The sequence below is a fragment of the Aulonocara stuartgranti genome, assembly GCF_965226115.1.
Source record: "Aulonocara stuartgranti genome assembly, chromosome: 1".
In the NCBI taxonomy this organism is placed as follows: Eukaryota; Metazoa; Chordata; class Actinopteri; order Cichliformes; family Cichlidae; genus Aulonocara; species Aulonocara stuartgranti.
The window spans coordinates 37,048,441-37,070,647 of record NC_138939.1 but is presented as its reverse complement, the minus strand read 5'-3'; the positions used below and the strand labels follow the sequence as shown (position 1 = coordinate 37,070,647).

Below are 22,207 nucleotides of genomic sequence, written 5' to 3'. Positions count from 1 at the left end.
GGCTTGTGAAACTGATTACACTCGTCACAGTCCGGAAACACACAGGAGGGCAGGAGAGACTAAATCTGTTTGGGAATCATATTAAGCGAGGAAAGCTGAGAATCATATGATGAACGGATGATTGTTGTACCCTACTTTAGACTTTTCCATCTCTCAAACAGACACTTGCATCAGTGAGTAATGTGGAAGGCTGCCGTGTACGGATAAGAGGAGTTTCTGGTTGGGAAGTAGATTCCCGTCTAAACCAAACTTCATCTGTTCAACATACATGAATATAAGGCAGTGATTTTCTTTCTGTGTCACTTCCAACATATTCCCAGACTTAGGAGCATCGCTCCTCAGGGATTATTTATGTTTTCCATTTAATATGTTCAGCACACACACACACAGACACACCCACACAGACAGACACACACACACACACACAGACACACCCCTCACACAGAGACCCACACACACACACACACACACACACACACACACACACACACACACACACACCGTGTCTGTTTACTTTAATAAATCAGATGTTTGTCGTCACGACCTGTGACTGCAGTCTACACACAAAAACTAATCTGCATTATTATTGTTATTCTTTGGGTCTGTTTGTTGCCACACTTCCAAAGTTCGTGGCTGTACAGTATGAATACACAGAGAAACATAAAAAAAAAAACGTATCTGTCACATGTTCAGTACAACACCGAGAGAACAAATGACTTTAGAAATAAGTCGAGCATAAATTTGAGAGACATTAAATTCTGGGCTTATTTTTGGTTTATGAGGGTAAAAAATACTTTTATCTTTCTAAATTAGTCTAATCGGTGCCGCGTTTGACTCAAGCGAAATCCACATTAAAAAATGCCCTTGCATCTTTACGTGCCATGCGTGTATATCCCACACCCCGACTCTCAGCAAAACAGAGGTAAGGAGGAACTGAGCGATGCTGGACGCGTTATTATTGCAAGCAACGGGACGGTGAGAGAAACTGGGAAGCCCAGGAGCAGACATATTGATCTCGAAAGGTAAAGCTCTTTTTTGTTTCTCTTAGCACTGCGGTAAAGAAGCGGGCGCAGATAGTGATGGGGCTGTCAGGGCGAAGCGTTATATGCGTCCACGGCGTGTCTGTGCGTGTGTCTGTCGGGCTCCAGCAGAGGTGGCTCACATTAGACATTTTGGGCAGTGCCTGCGCATTTCTTAATGTGGGTGTCAGGCCGACCTGCAGAAATGACGACGTGACGCTGAACTTTGCGGTGTCAGTCGTAAGGTTGGCTGCAGGAAGCTGATGCCCAGCAGCATCCATCCAGCTAGGGGTGAAGATCACACCTCCTCATCTTTTGTTACCGCGAATAGAAGCACCGCGAGCTATCTGGCACAATCTGGGCTTCATTATTGCATTGTTGCCAGCCACATGTCTCCATATTGAAATGCCGGTCAGAATCCATGCTGCTGCTGTTTCCCTGTATCAGAGGACCAGGGCCCATCTCTTCTGTCTGGCATCACACACACACACGGCTTAAGCTAAGCAGAATAGATCACAGCGAGTAGAGGGTGAGATCAAACGCGAACAGGCTGTACAAAGATAAGAACAAAAACCAGTCTGCAGAGACTATTCCAGCCTGCTGGAGTAAAAATGAATGAACTTGGAGCACGCAGTGGCTTAAAGTGACCTCATCCTGCTTCGTTAGTCTCGTGCTGTCATCACTATCGGTATAAAATCACTCACAGGATCATCTGATATCCAAAGCACCCTTCTAATGTCTAACTGTTGGCCTTTCATGGTTGTGATGACTGCAGTGGAGGGTCTTCTTGACTCTTGAACATGGTGTGGATATCATTTAGTTTGGTTTTAAAGGTCGCCGTGCACCCCACCTTCATGGGAGCCTCTTACAGCGCATTATTGGTCCTTTGTACTTCCTCTGCCAAACCGTGATCTACATTAGCATAGACTGCGGTGTTACTGGTAATGTGGTGTCTCCATGGAAACTGGAGCTGTCATATGACAAAGTCACTTAATATTAATCTTCAAACCTGCAAGCACGCAACACAAGATTAAAAGCTCATTACAAAGCGTGTTTTATAAACCCGGGCTTCATTGCAGTTTTAATCACCCAGAATCATCATGTGATCACAGGGCCTCGTTTCTTTTACGATTACTGCCCAGGCCTGCAGTGCCCGAGATGCACGTGTAGTCTATTGAACCATGCCCCCAGGTTTGGTTTCAGGGTTCCCCTTTTCTGAAAATCCTTGTTTGCCAAAATACAGAAAACACAGACTATACTGTATCCAGGATGTCAGGTAACATATAATCTGTGCACACAAACTCTTGAGGGGAATTACAGTAAAAAAAGTGAACCCATCTCTTCCTGAAAACCCCACAAGGACCCATGAAGGTCTCCGAGATCCCAGTGCGGGACCTGGTGTCCCATATTTCTGTCTTTGATACGATTTATCACCACAGGCTGTGAAACTCCACCGTGTTACGTAGAGTCCTTAAAATCCAATACATACGGTACACATAGAAACTGTAATTATAGCTATATTAACATCAATACAATGATACAGTGAATGTGTACCACACATGCTATCCATTATAGCCACCCTGCTACCGTCGAACCAGTCGTGTGACGTCGTTATCGCAGCTGAACCAATGAAATTACTTCTAGCAATTTTACCGCGAGGAAGCGAAATATGGGCGTGTCCATGTTCGTCCTTCCAAAGAAAATGTAAAGAAGCTGCTAAATACACACGCGAACCAAAACGTAATGGCCTTGCTGGCTTACAGGTAAATGTACCCTGTGTCACTGGGGGCATGGTTAAGGTCCTCTCGGGCATACTTGCTGTTGCGTTGGAAGCGGCACCCTTTTGTTTTTGGGCGGAGCGTTAGTTGCTAGCCTTTTATTTAGCTAGCAGCGACTACCTCAGATAGCCGGTTGTAGGGACTCACATGGCGACACCTCTGTTGTTTCACAACGGCTCGGCTAGCTAACAGCAGCCCGTCTCCTGCCCTCGGCCTGACCCCATGGATCCCGGTGGAAGTGAACTGGACTCCAGCCTGCCTCAGCCAGACAACCCGTGTTTGATAGTGGAGGACTCCCAGCCGGACAGTGTCGCTTTAGAAGACGACCCCGAGAGCAGCTACCGAGCTCTGCTGGCCCGTCGCCTGTCCAGTCTACAGCCCACCGCTCGCAGCCCGGTACTGGTAAGGAGAAGATCTCATTCAGTAGCTCTCCTCTCTGTAATGCAGTTACTGATTACTTGAGCAGATAAAGAACAATAAGCACAGATTTATACTTGAGTAAAATGGTAAGACGAGTGGCTTTTTCACGGACGTTGCACTCAACTCGACCACAGACGGTCCAGTTCATTTCCTCAGCTATCCATCCGCCCATTAATCAGTCAGGCTCACTTTGAAAAACTGGGCAAAATGCAGGCTACACTTTGGACATACTGGCAGAGGCTGGTAATCTGTTACAAGCAAACTGACTCACACTCACATCTGAGCTGTCGAGAGGACTCTGCAGCTCAGATGTAAAGAGTAAACTCGTCACACAGAGGCCTGTGCTGGCTTTTTGTTCAGACCTGCTGGCAGGCGATCTCTCCTCCACGCTCTAAAGCACTAAACCTCCAGGGAAACACTGAAGCACAGTTCATGTGAGATACAACACTCAGGCATCTGTAACAGTAAACCACTGTTGGTTAGTAGTTGTTGTGCAGCTTTGAATTAGTTTAAACCCAAAACAAATGTTGCATGTTGAAAGTTGAAAATGTATAAAAAAGACAACTTCTGTCATTTACATTACAACCTTCTCTCTTCTAGGAATTAATATCTTCACCAATAGGAAGCAGGTGCTCTCAGACCGGCAGCCAATCAGAGAGCAACAGCCAGGCTGAGCCTGGTAAGTGTTTTCCAGTGTAGTGGGAGATAGTTAAGTGTTTCTTGTCCTGAATGAAGATAAAACAGCGCTTTTGCTTCTTTCTTAGACGGTCTTGCTGCAGCCAACCCCAGTTCAGTGTTCCAGGAGGACAGTCAAGTTTTAAATATCTGCGCTCCTCCAAACAACAAAAAGTGTGTTTGATTTGTCCACTTTTGCAGTTTGATTGTGGTCAGGGTCAGATGGCAATGAAAGGTTTCACTTTATTTTTCAGGTGTGTACCAGAGGACGCTGACATGGATTCCGGTGCTGATTCTACTACACACTGTATTCAGTCTGAAGGTACGCATTTTTCCAACACATTAAGTTCCAAAAGCATCTGCCGGTCTGTTTGATGTCGTGCTTGGAAGTAACTGCTACGGGTTGTGTTGTGTTTCAGGGGAAGCTTCTCAGTTTGGTTTTCTTGAGCTTTCTCAGACTCAGGATCTGTGTGGGGAAGCTGTGAACAGTCAGGAGGAAGACGGAGACAAATGCAACAAATTGGGTATAAGGACTTTTATCCACGTGTCTGTATTACACTGTCATTATCCACATTAATAAAGGATTGCATTCAGCTGCTTGTCGCTCTGCGTCGGGGCGGTGACGCTCTGGTTTACTTCGTATTCGTGGCGTGCCTCTGACAGGCAAAACATGGAGGCAGAGCTGCTGTGCTTTTCAAACAGCTGCAACTAACATCTGTCTGCTGGGCTGCTAATGCGACCAGCATAACTAAGGTTCATGACCGTGTTTGTGCTGTTGTTGTTTGTTTACTGTTTTTTGCACTTTTAATGAAATGATCTGACAAAATAATGATGGCTGTGTCTCCAAGGAGGAGTGAAATACTATTTTATTAGCACTTCATAGCACTCATTAGCAGGCATCTATTTCACTGTGATTCATACATGGACAGGTGATTTGCTAACAAAGCTGGCCACCTTATGTGCTAGCTTACAACTTTAGATCTCGCTGGGCCTTTGTTTAAATTTTGATGTCATGATTTTGGCTTCCAGTGGAAACAAGATAATGGGTCCTTTTTTCACTTTTTGTTACTAAATGCTTGTTTTTGTGTTGTGGTAAATCAAGCACAACCATTCGATTTGCACGTCTTCAACATAAATACACACATGATTTAGTTCAGCAGTATCTACGATGACACACAGTCGTTAGTCAACAAGACTTGTGTTGAAAAAGTTGTGAAAGATTTCACTGATTGCACCTGTAGAAAGATCATTAGTGGCCCAACTGGTCTGGTTTCAGTGACACGTCACTCTGCTGTTGATCAGCTGTTTGCTGTTTATTGCTCCCTCGGCCCCTGCTGTGCGTCTCCTTACCCCACCTGACACCATCGTGCATCCCACGGTGAAGACTTTGGGCCAGCAGGAGCTGATGGTTGCCCTTGCTAAAAGGGCTTTACAGTCAACAGCATCAAGTCCAGATGACTCTTACATTCATCACCATGGTCACCCCTTTTTTGATTTTGATTTTAAATAATCATAAATAGTGGAAATTGCAGTTATTGAACAAACACATTGTGATGGTTATTGGTCGAAGCAAACAGCCCTACTTCTGCTTTCAAATAAGCAACACAGCAGAGATCAAAATGCTTATGTTGAGTCTTGGACACAGGATTCACAAACATGGTGATTGATGTTGCCTTGTGTGCTGCCATCCTTTATATACAGTCTATGGTTGCAACAGAAATGCGTTCCTGATCTCTGGATGCAGAATGAGGGGTGCTGGGTATAATTACGTTTTTACTTGTTCCGATCAGAGCATTCCCAGTGACTCCATGAAGTTAAACAAAATAATCAATGTTCTCTTCATTCCCAGCAGAGCAGAACATCAGTTCCAGGACTTCAGAAAGTCAGGACAGCAAAGCGTTGAGGTGCAGCTCCATGTGACCTTTCAAAGTCTGCATTCATTAGATGTGCGTGTTTTGGCTTTGCACTGAAATTTCTTTTCTTCTCCAGGTCTGAGGTGAGCTCCAGCAGCTCATCAGAGTCTTTGGGTCAGTCAGGCAGGCAGCTGAGTGTCCAGGTCCTGCTGCACTCGCAGAACCTGCAGGACTCTGCTGAGCAGGACCAGCAGGACTGTGAGATCCTGTCCTCACAGGACGATCTGTTCGATGCTGACAAGACAGGTACATTCATGTAGCACTCGAAGGATTACACATGTTGTCTTTTTAAGCCCATCACCTTCATATTGTCTAAGACCACACTGACAAACTGTCACATCAGAAATGTTGGCCTTAAGTGTGAATTGTGGCGTTTTTTTTGGAAGGTTGCCGTCTGGCAGTCAGCGCTATTTGGACAAACCTTTCAGGTCTCATTTCTGTAACAGGTGGGCTGTGGATAACTGAAAAACACATTTTGGCAGAGGTGTACTGTGTCAGCCTTGTAATTTAAATTATTTAAAAATGCAGGTCTTTTTTAGTTTAATATTTTTTAATCATTAACTATAAAAAAGGGTCTTAGTTCCTGTTGTATTTTGCTTATTTGTTCATTCTCATCTCACTCCACGCCTTCCACACCCAAACATGACTGTATGCTCTTTGACTGCCTCACACATAGTAACCCAGGGGTTGTTGGAGGGACGAGTGTTTGAAAGTTCCTCACTGTGAGGAAGAGACACAATAACTCAGTTATTTACCTAAATGATTTGCCCTGCTTACATTTTGCTGTTAAGTTGGTGACGAGCTAACCAACAGATGTTGAACGTAGCGTAAAAATGAGTTTACAGGGAAATCATCGTGGACAAGGTTTCACCTGACGTGGTTGTTTGTTTTTTGTTAAATCACAAATAATCACAAACACATGGAACGTGTTGGCGCAGTGAGCATGCCCCTGAATGGCAAAGCCTCCTTTGCTCTAGTCGTCTTCAGCGATCTCTAAGCCCTTACAGCTACGCTGGTGTGCTCCTAACATAGGGTGAGGCTTAGTAGACAGGCCCATATAAACCCGTGTATGTGTTTAAATCAGAATAACTGTGAAAAAATAACTCGCTGTATGAGAAGTTGTTGAAAGTAGAGGTGTGCAGCCCAGTTTGTGCTTCCTTCACTGTGAGTAACAGTCCTGGTTTGTTTCTCTCGTACAAACAGAAAATGATCTGAAATTACTCTAACTGCTTCTTTACTTTCAGGTGCTGCAGTGGACAGTACAGTGTCTGAGCCGGAGCAGCAGGGTCACCCCACCTCCACACCCGCCCACACCCTACAGCTGCTGCATCTATCGGGACAGGGAACACTGGTGCAGGAGAGTCTGTCCCAGTAAGCGGCGTGCTGCTCTTGCATCATTCACACACAATAAATCCCTGAAAAATGAGCTGATGTCCTTTTTTCTCTCCCCTCTAGGAGCTCTGTTGATTATGTCGCCCCCACCCCAGACAACTTTAGCCATACCCCTTTAATAGTTCCCAGCTCACCAACCGAACTAGAGGATGAAAATGGTAGATCTGCTTTATTATCGCAGTTTGGGTTCAGACATGGAATCAGCTGGTGGATAAAGCTAACATCCCTTTGCGTTGTCAGGTGCTGATTCACAAATGGATACGTCACTGCCTCCGGATGACAGGGGAGCAGGAGAAAAGGACGAGCCAATGGAAACCGAGGCCGCCCCCAAGCCACAACCATCTGCATCTACTCCCATATCCCAAAGTTCCCCTGGTTTTGCTTTAGAACGAACTCTCTCTGTACCGTCCCAGCCCGAGTTCTCTCATGTATGTCCTTCACTCTTTACTTTCAGCAGCCTATTTAAAATGTTCCCAGTAGAAAATATGGGTTATATATGTGATGTATTAAATTGTCAGAGGATAGAGTGCTAGGCCCAGTGACAAAGACCGTTTGACCTGTCTAATCAATAAAAAATGCAAAGATCAGCAGATGATGTTGTGGTCGGCTGTAGGTCAGCTGACCAGCTGGTTGAAGAGTTCATTGATTTCAGCACCAACTTTGTTTGTGCCCTTATAAAGAAAACCATGTTGACTGTAGTTGTTCCTCTGAGGAGGAGAACCGTTACTTTCAGTGTAGGACTGCTGCTGGTTGTTAACACCGGGTCTTTGTGCCGCTCCTCCTTTCACTCTCAGAAATGAAGGGAGACGTGGTAAACAGCTTTCGTCTGATTGGCTGCCCCTCGTAAAGAGAGTTTGAGCAGCAGGTAGAGTTTGCTTCTGTGTCAGATGAGCAGTATGTCCTCTGTCACATCCTGCAACGTCCAGTTTAAAGGCTGAATCTCTGGTTTATAACTGTGCAAAAGTCTTGAGTCATCTGGGTTTTGTATATCTTGTTCTTTCAAGCAGACAGCTTCTTGTAGCTTTGGACAGTTTTCCAAACGTTCTAAAGGTCCAAATGTTTCTTTGGACATTTGCTGTTTGTTTTTTGTTTTTTTGTTTTTGTTTTTGTTTTTCCTTCCCTTCACTCATTTTAGTTCATAACATTAACCTATGATTAATTCAAGCATAAAAGGCTCCTAACTTAACGGGTGAGCCAGTGTTGTCTAATGTATCTTTTGCCACTTGGTTATTAGAAGTCTGTCACAGAAACACATAATATGTTCCCATCATTTTCTTTTGTTGAGCCTATGAAGAATACCAATGATAACAGTCTGTTTCAAGTTTCATGTCCCAGCGTGATGTGCACCAAAAATAATCTGAGGAAACTGGACAAAAGAGACAGCAGGTCTGAGACTATCGGCAGCAGATGAACATCTGAAAGTCATGTTTTAAGATGCCTGACGCAGGACCTAAGAGACACGTGTGACTCTGTATTAGATCCACCGGCTGATCAGTGAAGCCTCGTCAGGAACGGTCTCAGTGGAAGGCTGAGATAAGCCAAGTTACACAAAGGCTGGGCTGAAAATCAGGAAAGTGACGAATGCACAATTTCTGGTTCAAATGAATGTAAATGTGTAGCGAGGGTGTGCAGTGACCCTACAGCCACCTGTAGAACAGGGTGGAGGCTCTGACGTGGTTTGAGGCTGCGTTTCAGGGATTTTGCCAAACCAGGTGGAATTATGAACATGGAAAGCATCTGACTGACAGTGGCTTCAGGTTTTTCAGTGTAGCCAGGCACACTGCCAGTCCACAGTTCACCACAGTGTGGGATCACTTTGACAGAAAGCAGAACAAACCCTGGAGAAGTAGTGCTGAAGACTGCTTAGAAAAAGCAGGAATGCCTAAGAGAGCTGAGGCTGTGTTGGTAAAATAAAGCAAAAGCTTTTCTTCCCTCATATGTGCTACGTTTGCACGCGTGTCGATAAATGTCTTCCCAGTTTTACTGGTAAAATATAAAAAAATAAAGGGTGACTCAAAAGTTTTGCACAGTAATGCAGACTAACTTTGAAACTTTGGTGAATGCGTTGGTGCATGCGTAGAAAATGAATAGTTAAATAGACTTAATGCAGTGTGTGAATAAACGTGTCGTTTAGCTGCAGCTCTGATGATTTTCTGTGTTTCTAGGACGTATTTGTTCCGACGCAGAGCCAGGATGCACAGACGCATGAAAAGTCAGCGTCGTTGCCTTGTGAGACAGAGTCTCAGCATCTTGAGTCGGCTCCCTTCACCTTGCCTTTGCAGCTCTCTGTGAACACAGAGAGCTGCAGCTGTCATCAGCTCACCGCTGAGGAGGACAGCCAAGCCACTCAGATAGAGGAACTGGAGGAGCCGCTTGCCGTCGACACCAGCGACTCTGTGATTTCGTGTCACGATCAGAGAGAGGAGAGTAAAGCCGTCCCGTCGGAGTCACAAGCCGCCGCCGGCTCCAAAGTGTTGTCCTCTGCTGAATCACCGAAGCGCCACGTTGAATGTGCTGAGACTGAAGCGACCGATCTGGCCCAGAAATCAGCAGTTTCTCTGAATGTACAAAATGTGAATGTAAACGATGTGAAGGCTGACAGCAAAGATGCTGGCTGTGCTGACATGGTGTCTTGCTCGCAGCCAAAGTTTGATTCTGCTGATCTGACAGGTAAAAGCTGTGTGCAGGAGACTCCCTCAGACGCTACGCCCTGCAGCCTGCCTTCACAGTCTATGATTTCTCAAACATCTGCTGTGGATGCAGATGTGTCAGGAGGAACTGTAAAAAGTCCCTTTGTGGAATCGTCGTCGCTGCAGCCTGAGGTGGGGTGCAACAGCCAGACAGACAAAAACTCAATGCACGAACGAGGTGAAGAGGAGGATCAGGAGGTGGCGATGGAGGTGGAGAACGCCGAGGGTACCTCGGGAATGGGTCTGGTTCTCTCCCAGAGCCAGCTGTTGTCTCCTGAACCCATGGACGAGGAGATTGAGGACAAGGCAGAGGACAGCATCCTCTGTGTAACAGACAGTGAGAAAGAGGTGGCGTCACAATCAAAGACTCACAGTTCTCAACCAATCACAGGCCAAGTGTCAGTCTCTACCAATGGCCATGAATCCCAGACTCAGGAGAAAGAGGCGCACTCAGCTCCCGATAGGCTGTCCCAGACGGAGAGGGTGGGCTGTGAACCAGAGGCCCTCAAAGAAAAGAGCTTGAGCGACAGCTCGGGAGGTGAGCGTTCTGAAGATGTGTTTTCTGCAGAGTAAGCAGAGAGTCGTGTCCAAAGAGTAAAAACCCAAAACCCAGTAGTGTCTGTTAGAAAGAACTGAAAGGCCTCTTATAAAGGTTGAATTACTTTATCTTTGTCTTTAACCTGATTCTACTCGTGTGTTTCTGCTACAGACATTTCATTCCACTTCACCCTTCCTAAAGAAGGAGACTTGATTGGACCTGTTGTCGGCGCCACGCCACCGCTGATCAACCAGCTGAAGCAGACGCTGAGACACAGCACTCCCATCGGTGAGTGGCACCACACCGGTTCACCAAAAGCCAAAGAACATAACACGGTCCTAGTAATATTATTTTTTTCCCTCCTCCAGAGATCAGCTCTTTTTCTGAAAAGTCTGATGCAGTGGGTGATGTCTCTGCAGACATGGTGATGGCCAGCAGCGATATCGTTTTGGGTGGAAGTGGCGGTGACGCAGCTGACAAAGGTGACGGGAAGCTGAGCTTGAGGATGAAGCTGGTGACGCCCGTTGAGGAGGGCAGCTCGGAGCGTTTCAGCCTGCAGAGTAAGAACTCCTTCCACGCTGTTTGTGAAAAAGTGTCTCGCTGCCGCACGCTCAGCGATGCATTTCTTTCCCCAGAGCCGACGCCACCAGAAGAGGATGGATCTGTCACCAAGGTTACGACCATTTCCCAGGCTGTAACCAGGTAAGCTGGCGCTCTCTCAGCACGTTAATTAAATTCTTTCATTTGTCGTCTTCTTCTCATTTCAGTCTAATCCACTTGTGCATGCTGTCTCTGTGTCATCTCCCAGTGTAGTTTGAGGTTTTGAGGTGCTCACGTCGTATCGATTGAACTCTAAATAACATTTTTAACTTAGTACTTTGTTAAAAGTATGCACCAAAACTTTATGTTGGATTCAAATTGTTAAATGTTGCCATTGTTGTACTTAAATTTGGAAACCGTGCCTTAAACTGCATGGTTGGATATTCTTCTGCTCCTCCCCGACACATCTGTGATGCTGTGGGAGGTAATTAGCTGTTTAACTGCAGGCACATTCCACGTGACATTCTGGTTCCTTATCTTCTGAGGGATGTCCACCCCCGGTCATTTAGGGGCTCGCCTATGCTTGCATATGGTGAACCATTAGAGTTAAGCCGTATACGGGTGTGGGGAGATGACCTTTAGATAACCAGGAAATGTGGTTATACAGTTGTAAGCATATATTGTGTGGCAGGAAGACACACACACACACACACACACACACACACACACACACACACACACACACAGTGTTTCAACCTTTTGTGACCGGTGAGGAGCGTGCAGGTTGTGCACACTACCGTATGCAGGTTGTGCACACTACCGTATGCAGGTTGTGCACACTACCGTATGCAGGTTGTGCACACTACCGTATGCAGGTTGTGCACACTACCGTATGCAGGTAGTGCGCAGTGCAGTGACTGGATATCAAGCATGTTGGTTTGCTTACTATGTTAAAGAAATCGTTTTCTTTGAGCTACGGCGCGTGAGGATAAAACTTGAAAGGTTTGTTGTTCCATTGTTGACGTTCCAGCAGCCCGTCTGTGTTCACTCGGGTCAGGCAGGTGCACCGACAGCAGGAGGTGGAGGAGGACAGCCAGCCTGGAGGAAACACTACACTGGTCAGGTAAGCTCACATCATAGTCTCACAGAGGCAGATAAATGCATAAAGATTGACACTGTTTAAGCCTTTCACTGTGCTTGTCAATAAGGAATGCCATTACAGGTTCATATGTCTGGATAAATGTTGTGACTTTGCACTGCAGGCATGAAGGTCCGCAGGGAAAAGCCTGCCACACGCTCACAGCAGTGTTGTCCCACTTTTGTTAGCATTTTGAGCCTGTGATTTGCCCAGTGTTAATGTTAGCACATGCACATGACAGCATTCACCACACTGGCTGTCCTGTGTCATCCTGACACTATCTGTTCCCACTTTATAAATCATCTAGTCCTTCACATGTCTGTCTGACCCTGGGATTTGTCCCCTGATGTAGTGTGTGTTAGAACAGAAATAGGCTTCGTGCTGTGAGCCTGCGTGTGCATGTGACAGTGAGACCTACTTTGTTTCCAGAGGAGATTGGGTGGTTATTTTTTCTACTTGGTGCGTATTCTCTCAGGACATGGAGAGTGGTAAGGTGTGACAAAGTTGGGTCATTCTGCTGAATGTTCTCTGCAAACGTAGTGGAACAGCCACACTGCTGTGATCCTTTGTGGAAACATTAGGGCTGCTCTGACTCGTTATCAGTCGACTGATTAAGAAAAGACACGCGTCCATGCCATGTGTTTACCTTTGGAAAGTAAAGGTAACGATTTGGTGTGTGACACTGCTTTTGGAGCCTTTGGTACAAACAGGTTTTCAGCAAATCTGTGAAAAGCAGTGAACAGAAGTATTTTGTGGTTGCTGGACTAACTAACCACTAGAAAAGCTAAACATGAATGTTTAAAAGCAGAAAGGTTCTCGTTGGGATTGCTGACCTGTAATTTGATCACTGGTAAGATGCTCCATAGTTATGTACCGTCTTTTCCAGGGGGGAACTGTTCGCCTCACCACAGAGGAGCTCTCAGGCGTCCGTATCGAAATGCAACAGTCTGCCGAACAGCCAGGATGTATCGACCGCGCCGCAGCAGGACCTGCGGGATGCGCTCGCCCCTGCTGAGCCGCCTGAGGACAGCAGAGGACTGCCTGATGCTCAAGAGCCGACCTCCCCGAGCAGCACAACAGTCAGGCAGAAGGTGGTTTCCCAGCCGGCCTCTGAGAACACCATCACCTCCACACCGCCCAGCAAGGTATGCAACTCAGGATCAGTGATGCAGAGTTGAATAAAAATGTGGTCTCAATCATCGAATTTCCCAGAGGAACCCACCCGAGGGATTAATAAAGTTCTATCTAATCTATTTGATGTTATTGTGATATTAATCAGTCTGTCCTGTGTGCTCAGACATGCCAGCGGACAGTCTCCCAGCAGACCGGCTTCGATGCAGCGGGGTTTCGCTCCCCAGCTGGCCGGGTACGCACACTGAGCCTCTTTGGACGAAGAGATCAACCACCCGTTTCTATCGTTCATTTGTCATTCTTCAATTTCTTTTGTATTGAAAGGGTGAACCCGAGTCCCCGTCCTTTAGAAGAACCGCCGTTCCCTCTCACCGCAGACACGTGCGCACCATCCAGGAAGTGCGGACCACCGTCACTCGGATCATTACCGATGTGTATTATGAGGACGGCAAAGAGGTGGATCGCAAAGTCACCGAGGTAACTGTCTCTGGGTCTGATTCCTGGAGCCTGTGTTTTTGTATTTGCTGTCTGTCAGAACATGTCAGGGCTGTAAGTTCATGCAATCCTCCTCTGCATAGTTCAGAGAGCAGCACTGCTGTGCAATTCACAGTTATGTGATTTTATCGAGAAACATCACCGTGATTAAAATCTGCATCATTTGTCCAAACACAGTGTTCGTTTAATTTCTGCTGAATATTCATTTCTTAAAAAATCACATGGGTCTGAGTGTGCATGAGCACGAGCTGCAGCCTCCAGAACGAGAAGGAAAGCATTGACTGCCATGCAATCCTGTGCAGACATCCGTGGTTCTTTCACTATCAGGCCTCTTTGTTTTTAAAGGAAAATGTATTTATGGATTTTGGCTGTTTAACGTGTTCGTGTCACTGCCCGACGTGTCCAGGAGAGCGAGGAGCCCGTGGTGGACTGTCAGGTCTTGGACAGCGACATCTCTCCGTGCCGCACAGGCAGCAGTTCTGTGACCTCTGGTGATCTGGGGGACATCAGCTCGCTTTCGTCCAAAGCGTCCAGCCTGCAGCACAGCTCCGGGGGAACCAGCAGCAGTATGGGCCTCACCAGACCAGACTTCATCATTCCAGCGAGCAGAGGGTTCAAATCCACGAGGTAACTCCTCATCCTCCACCGTCCCAAAGTTCTTACCGTTTCTCCTCAACCTTCCTGCTCTTTCTCTCTGCACTAGTTGCATGCTGTGTCACTTCTTCACCTGCTGTGACTCTAACACCCTGATTTCTCAGTGATTCACTGATCCCTGCCTGCGACAGGTCCGTGTTGTCACAGGTGTAGATCTGGGGTCGCTGCACAGCTCTCACTTGACAGTGAAGTGACTTTTCAAAGTGTCCCCAGATCGGTGCCTGTGCAACCTGACCGGCTCCATTCGTCCCCTCTGTGTGTCTGCAGTCCAAGGAGGGGAGGTGGGCATCAACAGAGGGGTCACAGGGGTCACAGGGCAGGGTCAGTGGTCACACTGAACAGAGGCTACAGCACGCTGGGGTCCCGGGCCTTCGTCCCGCTGACCCCCAGAGGAAGGGCTAGAAGGGGCCGACCCCCGTCCCGCTCCTCCCTGTCCAGGTGAGTCCTCTCTGAGGCTCGCTCTGCACTTACAGAAACCATGGACAGGAAACACTCTGAGCCCTCGCCAGCTGCACGACCTTAATAACACTTTTTCCTTTTCTTACTCATTTTCTTCTCACTCAAACCTTATTCAGGTCCACGGCTTGCATCGCCGTGAACCTGCCTCGTGCAGATTTACCCTGCGTAGTTAATCTGGGGCTAGATGGGGTGCTGCGTGCTATCACATTTGCAGAGTTTGTAGCTGATGCTCTTGAAGTGCTCCCATGCCACACAGACAGCAGCAGATTAGACTGTAAGCTTTAGTTGAGGTACGGGACAGAAAGCTAGTTTGTCTGCTAACCTCCAGCTGGATAAAAGCTGCTTTAAAGATACTCGTGGTTTGTTTCAACAAATAAGGATTATTTTGACATAGCAGGTCCAAAACAGCACTGTGCGTACTGTTAAAGCTAAAGGATATTCACTGATTCCATTAAAATGAATCTGTGGAATGTCTTCCATCTCTGCTTGGATAGGGACAACACAGGCCTTTTATACGAGACTGTTCTCTCTCAAAGGGGAGGAGGCGGTGGCTCGCTGCAGAGACTGACGGCTCAGGGCCAGCCACAGTCGTCCTCAGAAGATGAGCCGTACAGCCGCGTGCTCCCCGTCAGCCCCACGGACCCCGAGCTGCCCAGCCACTCGGACTCCCTCAGGTCTTCGCCAGAGGCGGCGAGCTCAGCCGGGAGCAGCTTCATCGGCCTGCGAGTGGTGGCCAAGTGGTCATCCAATGGTTACTTCTACTCTGGTCGCATCATCAAAGACGCCGGCGAGGGGAGATTCCGCTTGCGGTTTGACGATGGCTACGAGTGTGAGGTTGCCGGGAAGGATATCCTGCTGTGTGATCCCATCCCGCTGGAGACGGAGGTCACTGCTCTGCTGGAAGACGAGTACTTCAGTATAGGTGAGGAAGTGACCGCGCGTAGTTTAGTAAGATCGCTGTGGTGATTTTGGTTTTTGTCCTTTTCTTCGACCTGGTTTAGACTGAGGAGATTTAACAGTGACATCAGCTCTGACTGTTTCTGTGGTCGTTGCATGAAAGACTAAAACATGCAGGACCGATGGTTCTTGTGTTTGTGCAGGTGTCGTTAAGGGCCATAAAACAGAGGGCCAGGAGCTGTTTTACAGCGTGGAGAAGGAGGGTCGGAGGCAGTGGTACAACAGGACATCGGTCATCCTGTCGCTGGAGCAGGGAAACAAGCTGAGGGAGCAGCACAGCCTCGGGCCCTACGAGCCCACCACTCCCCTGGCCAAGGCCTCCGACATCAGTCTGGGTGAGGCAGCTGCAGAGCTGAGGATGGACCCACACGGCTGTGGTACCGCCTCTGCCCGTGACTGTGCTTAACTGTTTTAAACCTCGACAAGACGGATTTTATTTTCACCTACCGTCCTCCTTAAACAGGTCAAACTCTTTGAAACAGACCAATAGAAAGTTCAGCCTGAGTTTAACCAGGTTCCTTCTGATCCTCTTCTCGACTGATGCGTCTGTTCCTCTGATCGCAGCTCTCACTGTTTTTAGAGCTTTTCAAAGCCAATCATTCTTATCCATGATGAAGACAGAAGGAACCAATAACATGCATGTTATAGTGTGTTTGTTACAGTACACAGTATGGTGTGGAGCCAGTGTTAGCATCTTCTTCTGGCCCGTGCGTTCCTCTGTGATGACAGTCGGGTCAGCACAGGGTCATTATAAAAGGACGAGGTCCCGTTCTTAGTTTTTTACTCAGATATGCAGCCTTAGAGGTTCCTCACTTATTTTAATGCTTAGAGGCAGTAACTACAGGAAGTCTGTGTGTTTGGCCCAGCAGGCAAATGCAGTAGTATGTAAACGGCAGGCTCAGAGAGCTGGGAAGAAGTCCTGCATACATGTAGCACTCTGTCTAAAGAATACACTAGGAAGAGCTTGGTTTGCTTCAGGGGGCTGTGAGCCTGTTTGGAGTGTTCACGCATCATCCTGAACTCAGCTTAAAGGCACCTTTGAGAGCCCTGGTTTAATGTAATGGTAGAACGTACAGAACGCCATCAGGAGTGCTCCATGGCGCCTTTCATTCGTGCCCGCTGATACAGCTGCACTGAAAAATGAGACCAGAGCAGCGTTTCCTCGGCACACTGAACCTTCCTAACAGTGATCGTTTTCTGCAGCAGCTGTATTTAATAAAACCCACAGCAACAAACAAAGCCACCATCCTCTGATCAGACACGTGTGTTTGCTCTTTGCTCCGCCCTCTGTCATTTAAGGCTTGGGTTCACCATTCAAAACATGACGATTAAGATTATGCTGCCTGTGTAAGTTATGATGAGATCAGGGTTAATTGTTCAGGAGACAGATGACGTACAAAGATTTGCTCTGGAAGCAGGCGTGGCCGTCTAATACAGAAGCTCTGTTCCTGCGCCAGACTCCTCCTGTGTTATTGCTCCCGAGAGTAAAGACTACCTGTGTCATCCTACAGCTCATATTAGTGTCCAAAGCATCATCAGCAGACAGACGTCGTCCAGCTCTTCAGATACACTGAGACCTATAGTGAGACCAGTGTTTAAACCTAATATATGCTACTGTGTCAAGCTGAGTGTTCCCTTCAGTTTGCTGATATTTATTATTGTCCTCAGATAACTTGGTTGAGGGGAAGAGGAGACGCAGAGGAACCCCTGGAGGTCAGAACACTCCCAACCGCAGCTCCTCCAACAGCCCTCGCTCCCCGGGAACCTCCAGCAAGAGGAAGCTGATGGCCTCAGAGGACAACCAGGGGCCGGCCAAGAGAGGGCGCAGGGGGGCGGGGGCCAGAGCTGGTACGAAGACCGACTCGCCGTGACCATGGCTGTGTGTGTGTGTGTGTGTGTGTGTGTGTGGTTTGTTGGGGTTAATGTCATATATTTATGGTATTGCAGTTAACTTTGAATTTTAAAGTTGTGATTTTAAACGCGATGCAAACTGGTTTTAATGGACTGTTGATGATTAGCAGCTGATTTTTAACAGTTTTAAGATGACTTTTAATGATTGTGTGTAATAAACTGTTTTATTCATCCTGATGCAGACTTGATTCAGGTTGTTGTTCATGTGAAATCAGTAATATGCCATTTTTGTACTGAGCATAATGAAGACCTGTGTCTGCGGCCTGTGTGCGTCCTCTGCTGCTGAGACTGACTCGGTAATGAATAACTCACCCGCAGTTTTAGCGTGGTGTTCTTCACGGGTGGAGGGGAAGGGAAGTGGATTTCACGGGTGCATTATGTGAGCACAGCTGTTCTGTTTGACGTTGGGAAGGCGAGTTCAGCCACATCACAGAAACAGTTTCTCTGAGCTCTGTGCGCCCACCGTGGGTGTGTTATTTCCCGTGCTGTGAGGAATGATGCTGCTGTTACACTCCTGCTTTATTCTCTGGGCAGGAACTCTTCCCCACGTCACAACAATACATCAGAAACTATCTCCATGGTTAAAATAAGTGAGAAACTGCTTTATTGTGGCTTTGGGTGAACTCGTCCTTTAAAGAAAGTGCAGCACTGTTCCCCGTCTTTAACCTCTAAGCCCTGCGTGTGTTTGCGTCCTCAGCTCAGCGGGTCGGTGTGTGCAATACCTCGGGCAGTGGCACCGATGTCCCGGGTCAGTCTGGGGACGTGGAAGACTCTCACGGTCCGCTGCCCCAGAACACATCCCTCTTTATGGGCTTCGCTTTCATGCTGACCGCGTCGTCTGAGACCGACCGCCTGACCAATAAGCTCACGAGCGAGGATGAGGAGGGTGAGACAGATTCTGCTTCGGTACCTCCAGATTTGATTTTGACAAAGCCCAGAGTTGAGCCTTCAGTTATGTCACATAAACACTAATGTTGCATAAAGATTTGTCTGGAAGCCCAAACGTAGCTGTCGACAGGGTTTTCTGTTGGCGGCAGCAGTGTTGCTCACTGATGAAGCAGTGATATCATCACATACATGTGCCTGGACAGATGAACATGAACACTCACTCTTACTGCTTTTCCCCAGTGATCGTGCATTTAATAACACTGTGTTTCCACATTTTTGAGAAGCATTTAATAATAATAATAATAATAATAATAATACATTTTATTTAAATAGCGCCTTTCAAAGCACCCAAGGACACTGTACAACAGATCAAAACTGGAAATATACACAATGGTAAAAATAGAAGATAAAAGTTAAAACATACAGAAATTTAAGAATAGGCAATTTTAAACAGATGAGTTTTGAGGGTGGACTTAAAAAGAGAGAATGAACTAATATTTCTGAGGTCCGGGGGTAGGGAATTCCAAAGTCGAGGGGCAGAGCAGCTAAAGGCCCTCCCTCCCATTGTGATCAGACGAGCAGAGGGAACAGAGAGAGAAAGAGAAGATGAAGATCTGAGGCAGCGGGATGGGAGCTTCATCTGTAATAAGTCAGAGAGGTACGGTGGAGAGAGAGAATGAATAGCCTTGAATGTATACAGAATTATTTTAAAATGGATGCGAAATTTGACCGGGAGCCAGTGAAGTTGCTTCAGGATTGGGGAGATGTGGTGGGTAGAAGAAGTCCTAGTAATAATACGGGCAGCAGAGTTCTGGACACGTTGGAGCTTGTTGATAGATTTTTGTGTGAGGCCAAATAATAATGAGTTGCAGTAGTCAATTCTAGAGATAACAAGATTATGGATGAGAATGGCAGTGGCGTGAGGTGTGAGGAAGGGGCGGAGGCGATTAATGTTACGGAGTTGGAAATATGCTGCACGTGTAATATTATTGATATGCGAGTTAAAGGATAATGTGCTATCGAGAATGACACCCAAGCTTTTCACAGAGGGAGAGATAGGGACCAGCGAGTTATTGATGGTGAGAGAGAAATTGTTAATTCTGGATAGCAGTCGTTTAGTGCCAACCAGAAGAAGTTCCGATTTATTGCTGTTGAGTTTAAGAAAGTTGGAGGAGAACCAAGAATTAAGTTCAGCTAGACAGAGGATGAGGGAGGGTGGAAGAAGAGTAGAGTCAGGTTTGGTAGAGAGATAGAGCTGGGTGTCATCGGCGTAGCAGTGGAACTGAATATTATATTTACGAAAAATATGTCCGAGTGGAAGAAGGTAGATGATGAAAAGAAGGGGCCCGAGGACAGATCCCTGGGGCACCCCAGTGGATAAAGGAGAAAGCTGAGAAGTGAAGGATTTTAATTGAATGAACTGAGTGCGGTCAGATAGGTATGATTTAAACCAGGCTAGTGGAGTGTGAGAGAGACCAATAGAAGAAGACCAATTTGGTGCATAAACTTGCTTATCGGGCTCGTTCCCACTGTGGGAGAATCACAGTTTAAACTACAGCGAGTAAAACTTCTTCCAGTAGCACCACTGGGTCCAGTTTAGCCCATCATTTTGTGGTGCTGATTTCTGGGCCATAATTACCTCTTTCCCACTATGTGGTGCTGGTGCCCCTCACGCCCCAACTGGTCATGGTGCTGGCGGAGGGTTCTTCCTTCCCACTGTCGCCAAGTGTCTGATAGTTTGGGTTTTCTCTCTAGTTTTGTGGGGTCTTTATCTTACAATATAAAGAAAATTGAGGCGACTGTTGTCATTGTTTGGTGCAATATAAATACTGTCGAACTGAACAGGACTCCACATTATCAGAAAAAGTGTGATGACCTGCACAAACGGTTTTCTCCACGGTTTGCAGAAATGTTCACGGTAGCTAACACACCAAACACTCAAAGTAATGTTTTTGTGTATTTCCAAAAAGTATTGGAACATCAAAACAACCACGAATGAGCTACAATGAACTAACAATGACAAAATGCATATAATGTGCAGCCAGGTGCATCTCGGGATATTAAAGGGGGCTGATTGTGGTTTACATGGTTCACAGCTGAAAGTAATCCTCGTCCTATGCTGACCTCGGTGCAGCTCCTCAGTTCATCCTCTGTCTGAAACAGTCTGTTTCAGCTGCAGCTCCAGGCAGCTTTCTTCTGCTTAGCTGCCTCACAGACAGATGAGGGGAACATAATTATCCGCTCTGAGAAAAACACTCTGAAAGTGGGTGTTCAGAGCATCCCGAGCGTTTTGCACAGACTTATTTCATTATGTGAAACTGGCTTTGTTTAAATGGTAAATGGCCTGTATTTATATAGCGCTTTACTAGTCTCTAAGAACCCCAAAGCGCTTTACATATCCAGTCATCCACCCATTCACACACACATTCACACACTGGTGATGGCAAGCTACATTGTAGCCACAGCCACCCTGGGGCGCACTGACAGAGGCGAGGCTGCCGGACACTGGCGCCACCGGGCCCTCTGACCACCACCAGTAGGCAAGGGGTGAAGTGTCTTGCCCATGGACACAACGACCGAGACTGTTCAAGCCGGGGCTCGAACCGGCAACCTTCCGATTACAAGGCAAACGCCCAACTCTTGAGCCACGATCGCCCCTTCAATATGAACATTCACCACTGGAAACATGAGAGTATGTGCGGCTAGCTAACTACACACTGGACTCAGCCCTAATTACAATTGTTGACGCTCTTCCTGCCTCCTTTCATGCTTTTCTCTTCAGATTATGTGCAGACGGGTCCGTATAACAAGTCATACACAGAAACCCAGCTGCAGGCGGGCGGAGGCTTCATCCTACCAAACTTCAATGAAGAACAGGTAAGTAATGAAAACACTAGCATGTGCCTGTGATCACACAGATATGTTTATGTTACACATATCTGTGCCATAAATCTGTCCAGCTCCAGGCTGTATTCACCAAAGCAATATCAGTGGCTGGTCATATGCACGTGGTCTTCTCCATGGTTACAAACATCACCTAAAGTCTGAAGCAGTGCAGTAAATGAGTGTGTGTTTGATTCCCTTTTCAGTGTAAGGCAGCTTACCAGAGCCTGCTCATCGCGGACCAGCACTGCCGTACCAGGAAGTACCTGCTGTGTTTAGCCAGCGGCGTGCCGTGTGTGTCGCACATATGGGTGAGAGACTGCTGCAAAGAAAACAAACTGCTCAACTACAGGAACTACCTGCTGCCTGCCGGCGTGGGGCTGGACGATGCCATAGTGGAGTGGTGAGAGGCTGCTTTCTGTTTGGGATTTATTTATCGGTACGGTGCAAAAATAAAAGGTTCCATATGAAATGTAGCACATCACATCAAAAGATTTGTTTTTATTGGGGGAACATGAAAGTCAACAAACAACCAAATGGTAACTGGACTGGTTCTTATACAGCGCTTTTTCTACTCTTCTGAGCACTTTACACAACTTGTGCATTCACCCATTCACACACATTTTCTAAGTGCTTTCTAACATTCACACATGCATCAGAGAGCAATTTGGGGTTAGTATCGTGCCCAAGGATATTTGGCATTCAGACTAGGGGAAGCCAGGAATC

The 22,207-nt window shown here is 46.9% G+C and overlaps 1 protein-coding gene across 10 annotated transcripts in view; it reads left to right on the top strand.

Moving 5' to 3' along the window:
• Nucleotides 1-895: 895 nt before the first annotated feature.
• Nucleotides 896-22,207, top strand: part of tp53bp1 (tumor protein p53 binding protein, 1) — a 22,512-nt gene continuing 1,200 nt past the window's right edge. Inside the window, exons 1-27 of one of the 10 annotated variants that reach the window (XM_082513223.1) lie at nt 896-1,022; nt 2,983-3,199; nt 3,818-3,896; nt 3,982-4,066; nt 4,147-4,214; nt 4,312-4,416; nt 5,742-5,796; nt 5,882-6,051; nt 7,050-7,176; nt 7,261-7,355; nt 7,438-7,625; nt 9,363-10,425; nt 10,597-10,713; nt 10,794-10,985; nt 11,061-11,127; nt 11,996-12,088; nt 12,990-13,248; nt 13,401-13,469; nt 13,559-13,711; nt 14,136-14,356; nt 14,651-14,821; nt 15,337-15,764; nt 15,943-16,134; nt 17,468-17,647; nt 18,408-18,596; nt 21,381-21,475; nt 21,688-21,884. In XM_082513223.1, coding sequence (XP_082369349.1) covers nt 3,020-3,199; nt 3,818-3,896; nt 3,982-4,066; nt 4,147-4,214; nt 4,312-4,416; nt 5,742-5,796; nt 5,882-6,051; nt 7,050-7,176; nt 7,261-7,355; nt 7,438-7,625; nt 9,363-10,425; nt 10,597-10,713; nt 10,794-10,985; nt 11,061-11,127; nt 11,996-12,088; nt 12,990-13,248; nt 13,401-13,469; nt 13,559-13,711; nt 14,136-14,356; nt 14,651-14,821; nt 15,337-15,764; nt 15,943-16,134; nt 17,468-17,647; nt 18,408-18,596; nt 21,381-21,475; nt 21,688-21,884 — 4,838 coding nt within the window. In that variant the 5' untranslated portion in view covers nt 896-1,022; nt 2,983-3,019. Of the gene's footprint in view, nt 1,023-2,669; nt 3,200-3,817; nt 3,897-3,981; nt 4,067-4,146; nt 4,215-4,311; nt 4,417-5,741; nt 5,797-5,881; nt 6,052-7,049; nt 7,177-7,260; nt 7,356-7,437; nt 7,626-9,362; nt 10,426-10,596; nt 10,714-10,793; nt 10,986-11,060; nt 11,128-11,995; nt 12,089-12,989; nt 13,249-13,400; nt 13,470-13,558; nt 13,712-14,135; nt 14,357-14,650; nt 14,822-15,336; nt 15,765-15,942; nt 16,135-17,467; nt 17,648-17,892; nt 18,007-18,407; nt 18,597-21,380; nt 21,476-21,687; nt 21,885-22,207 lie in introns of those variants that run through there. The other 9 variants (XM_082513224.1, XM_082513227.1, XM_082513222.1 and 6 more) reach the window with 9 other exon arrangements.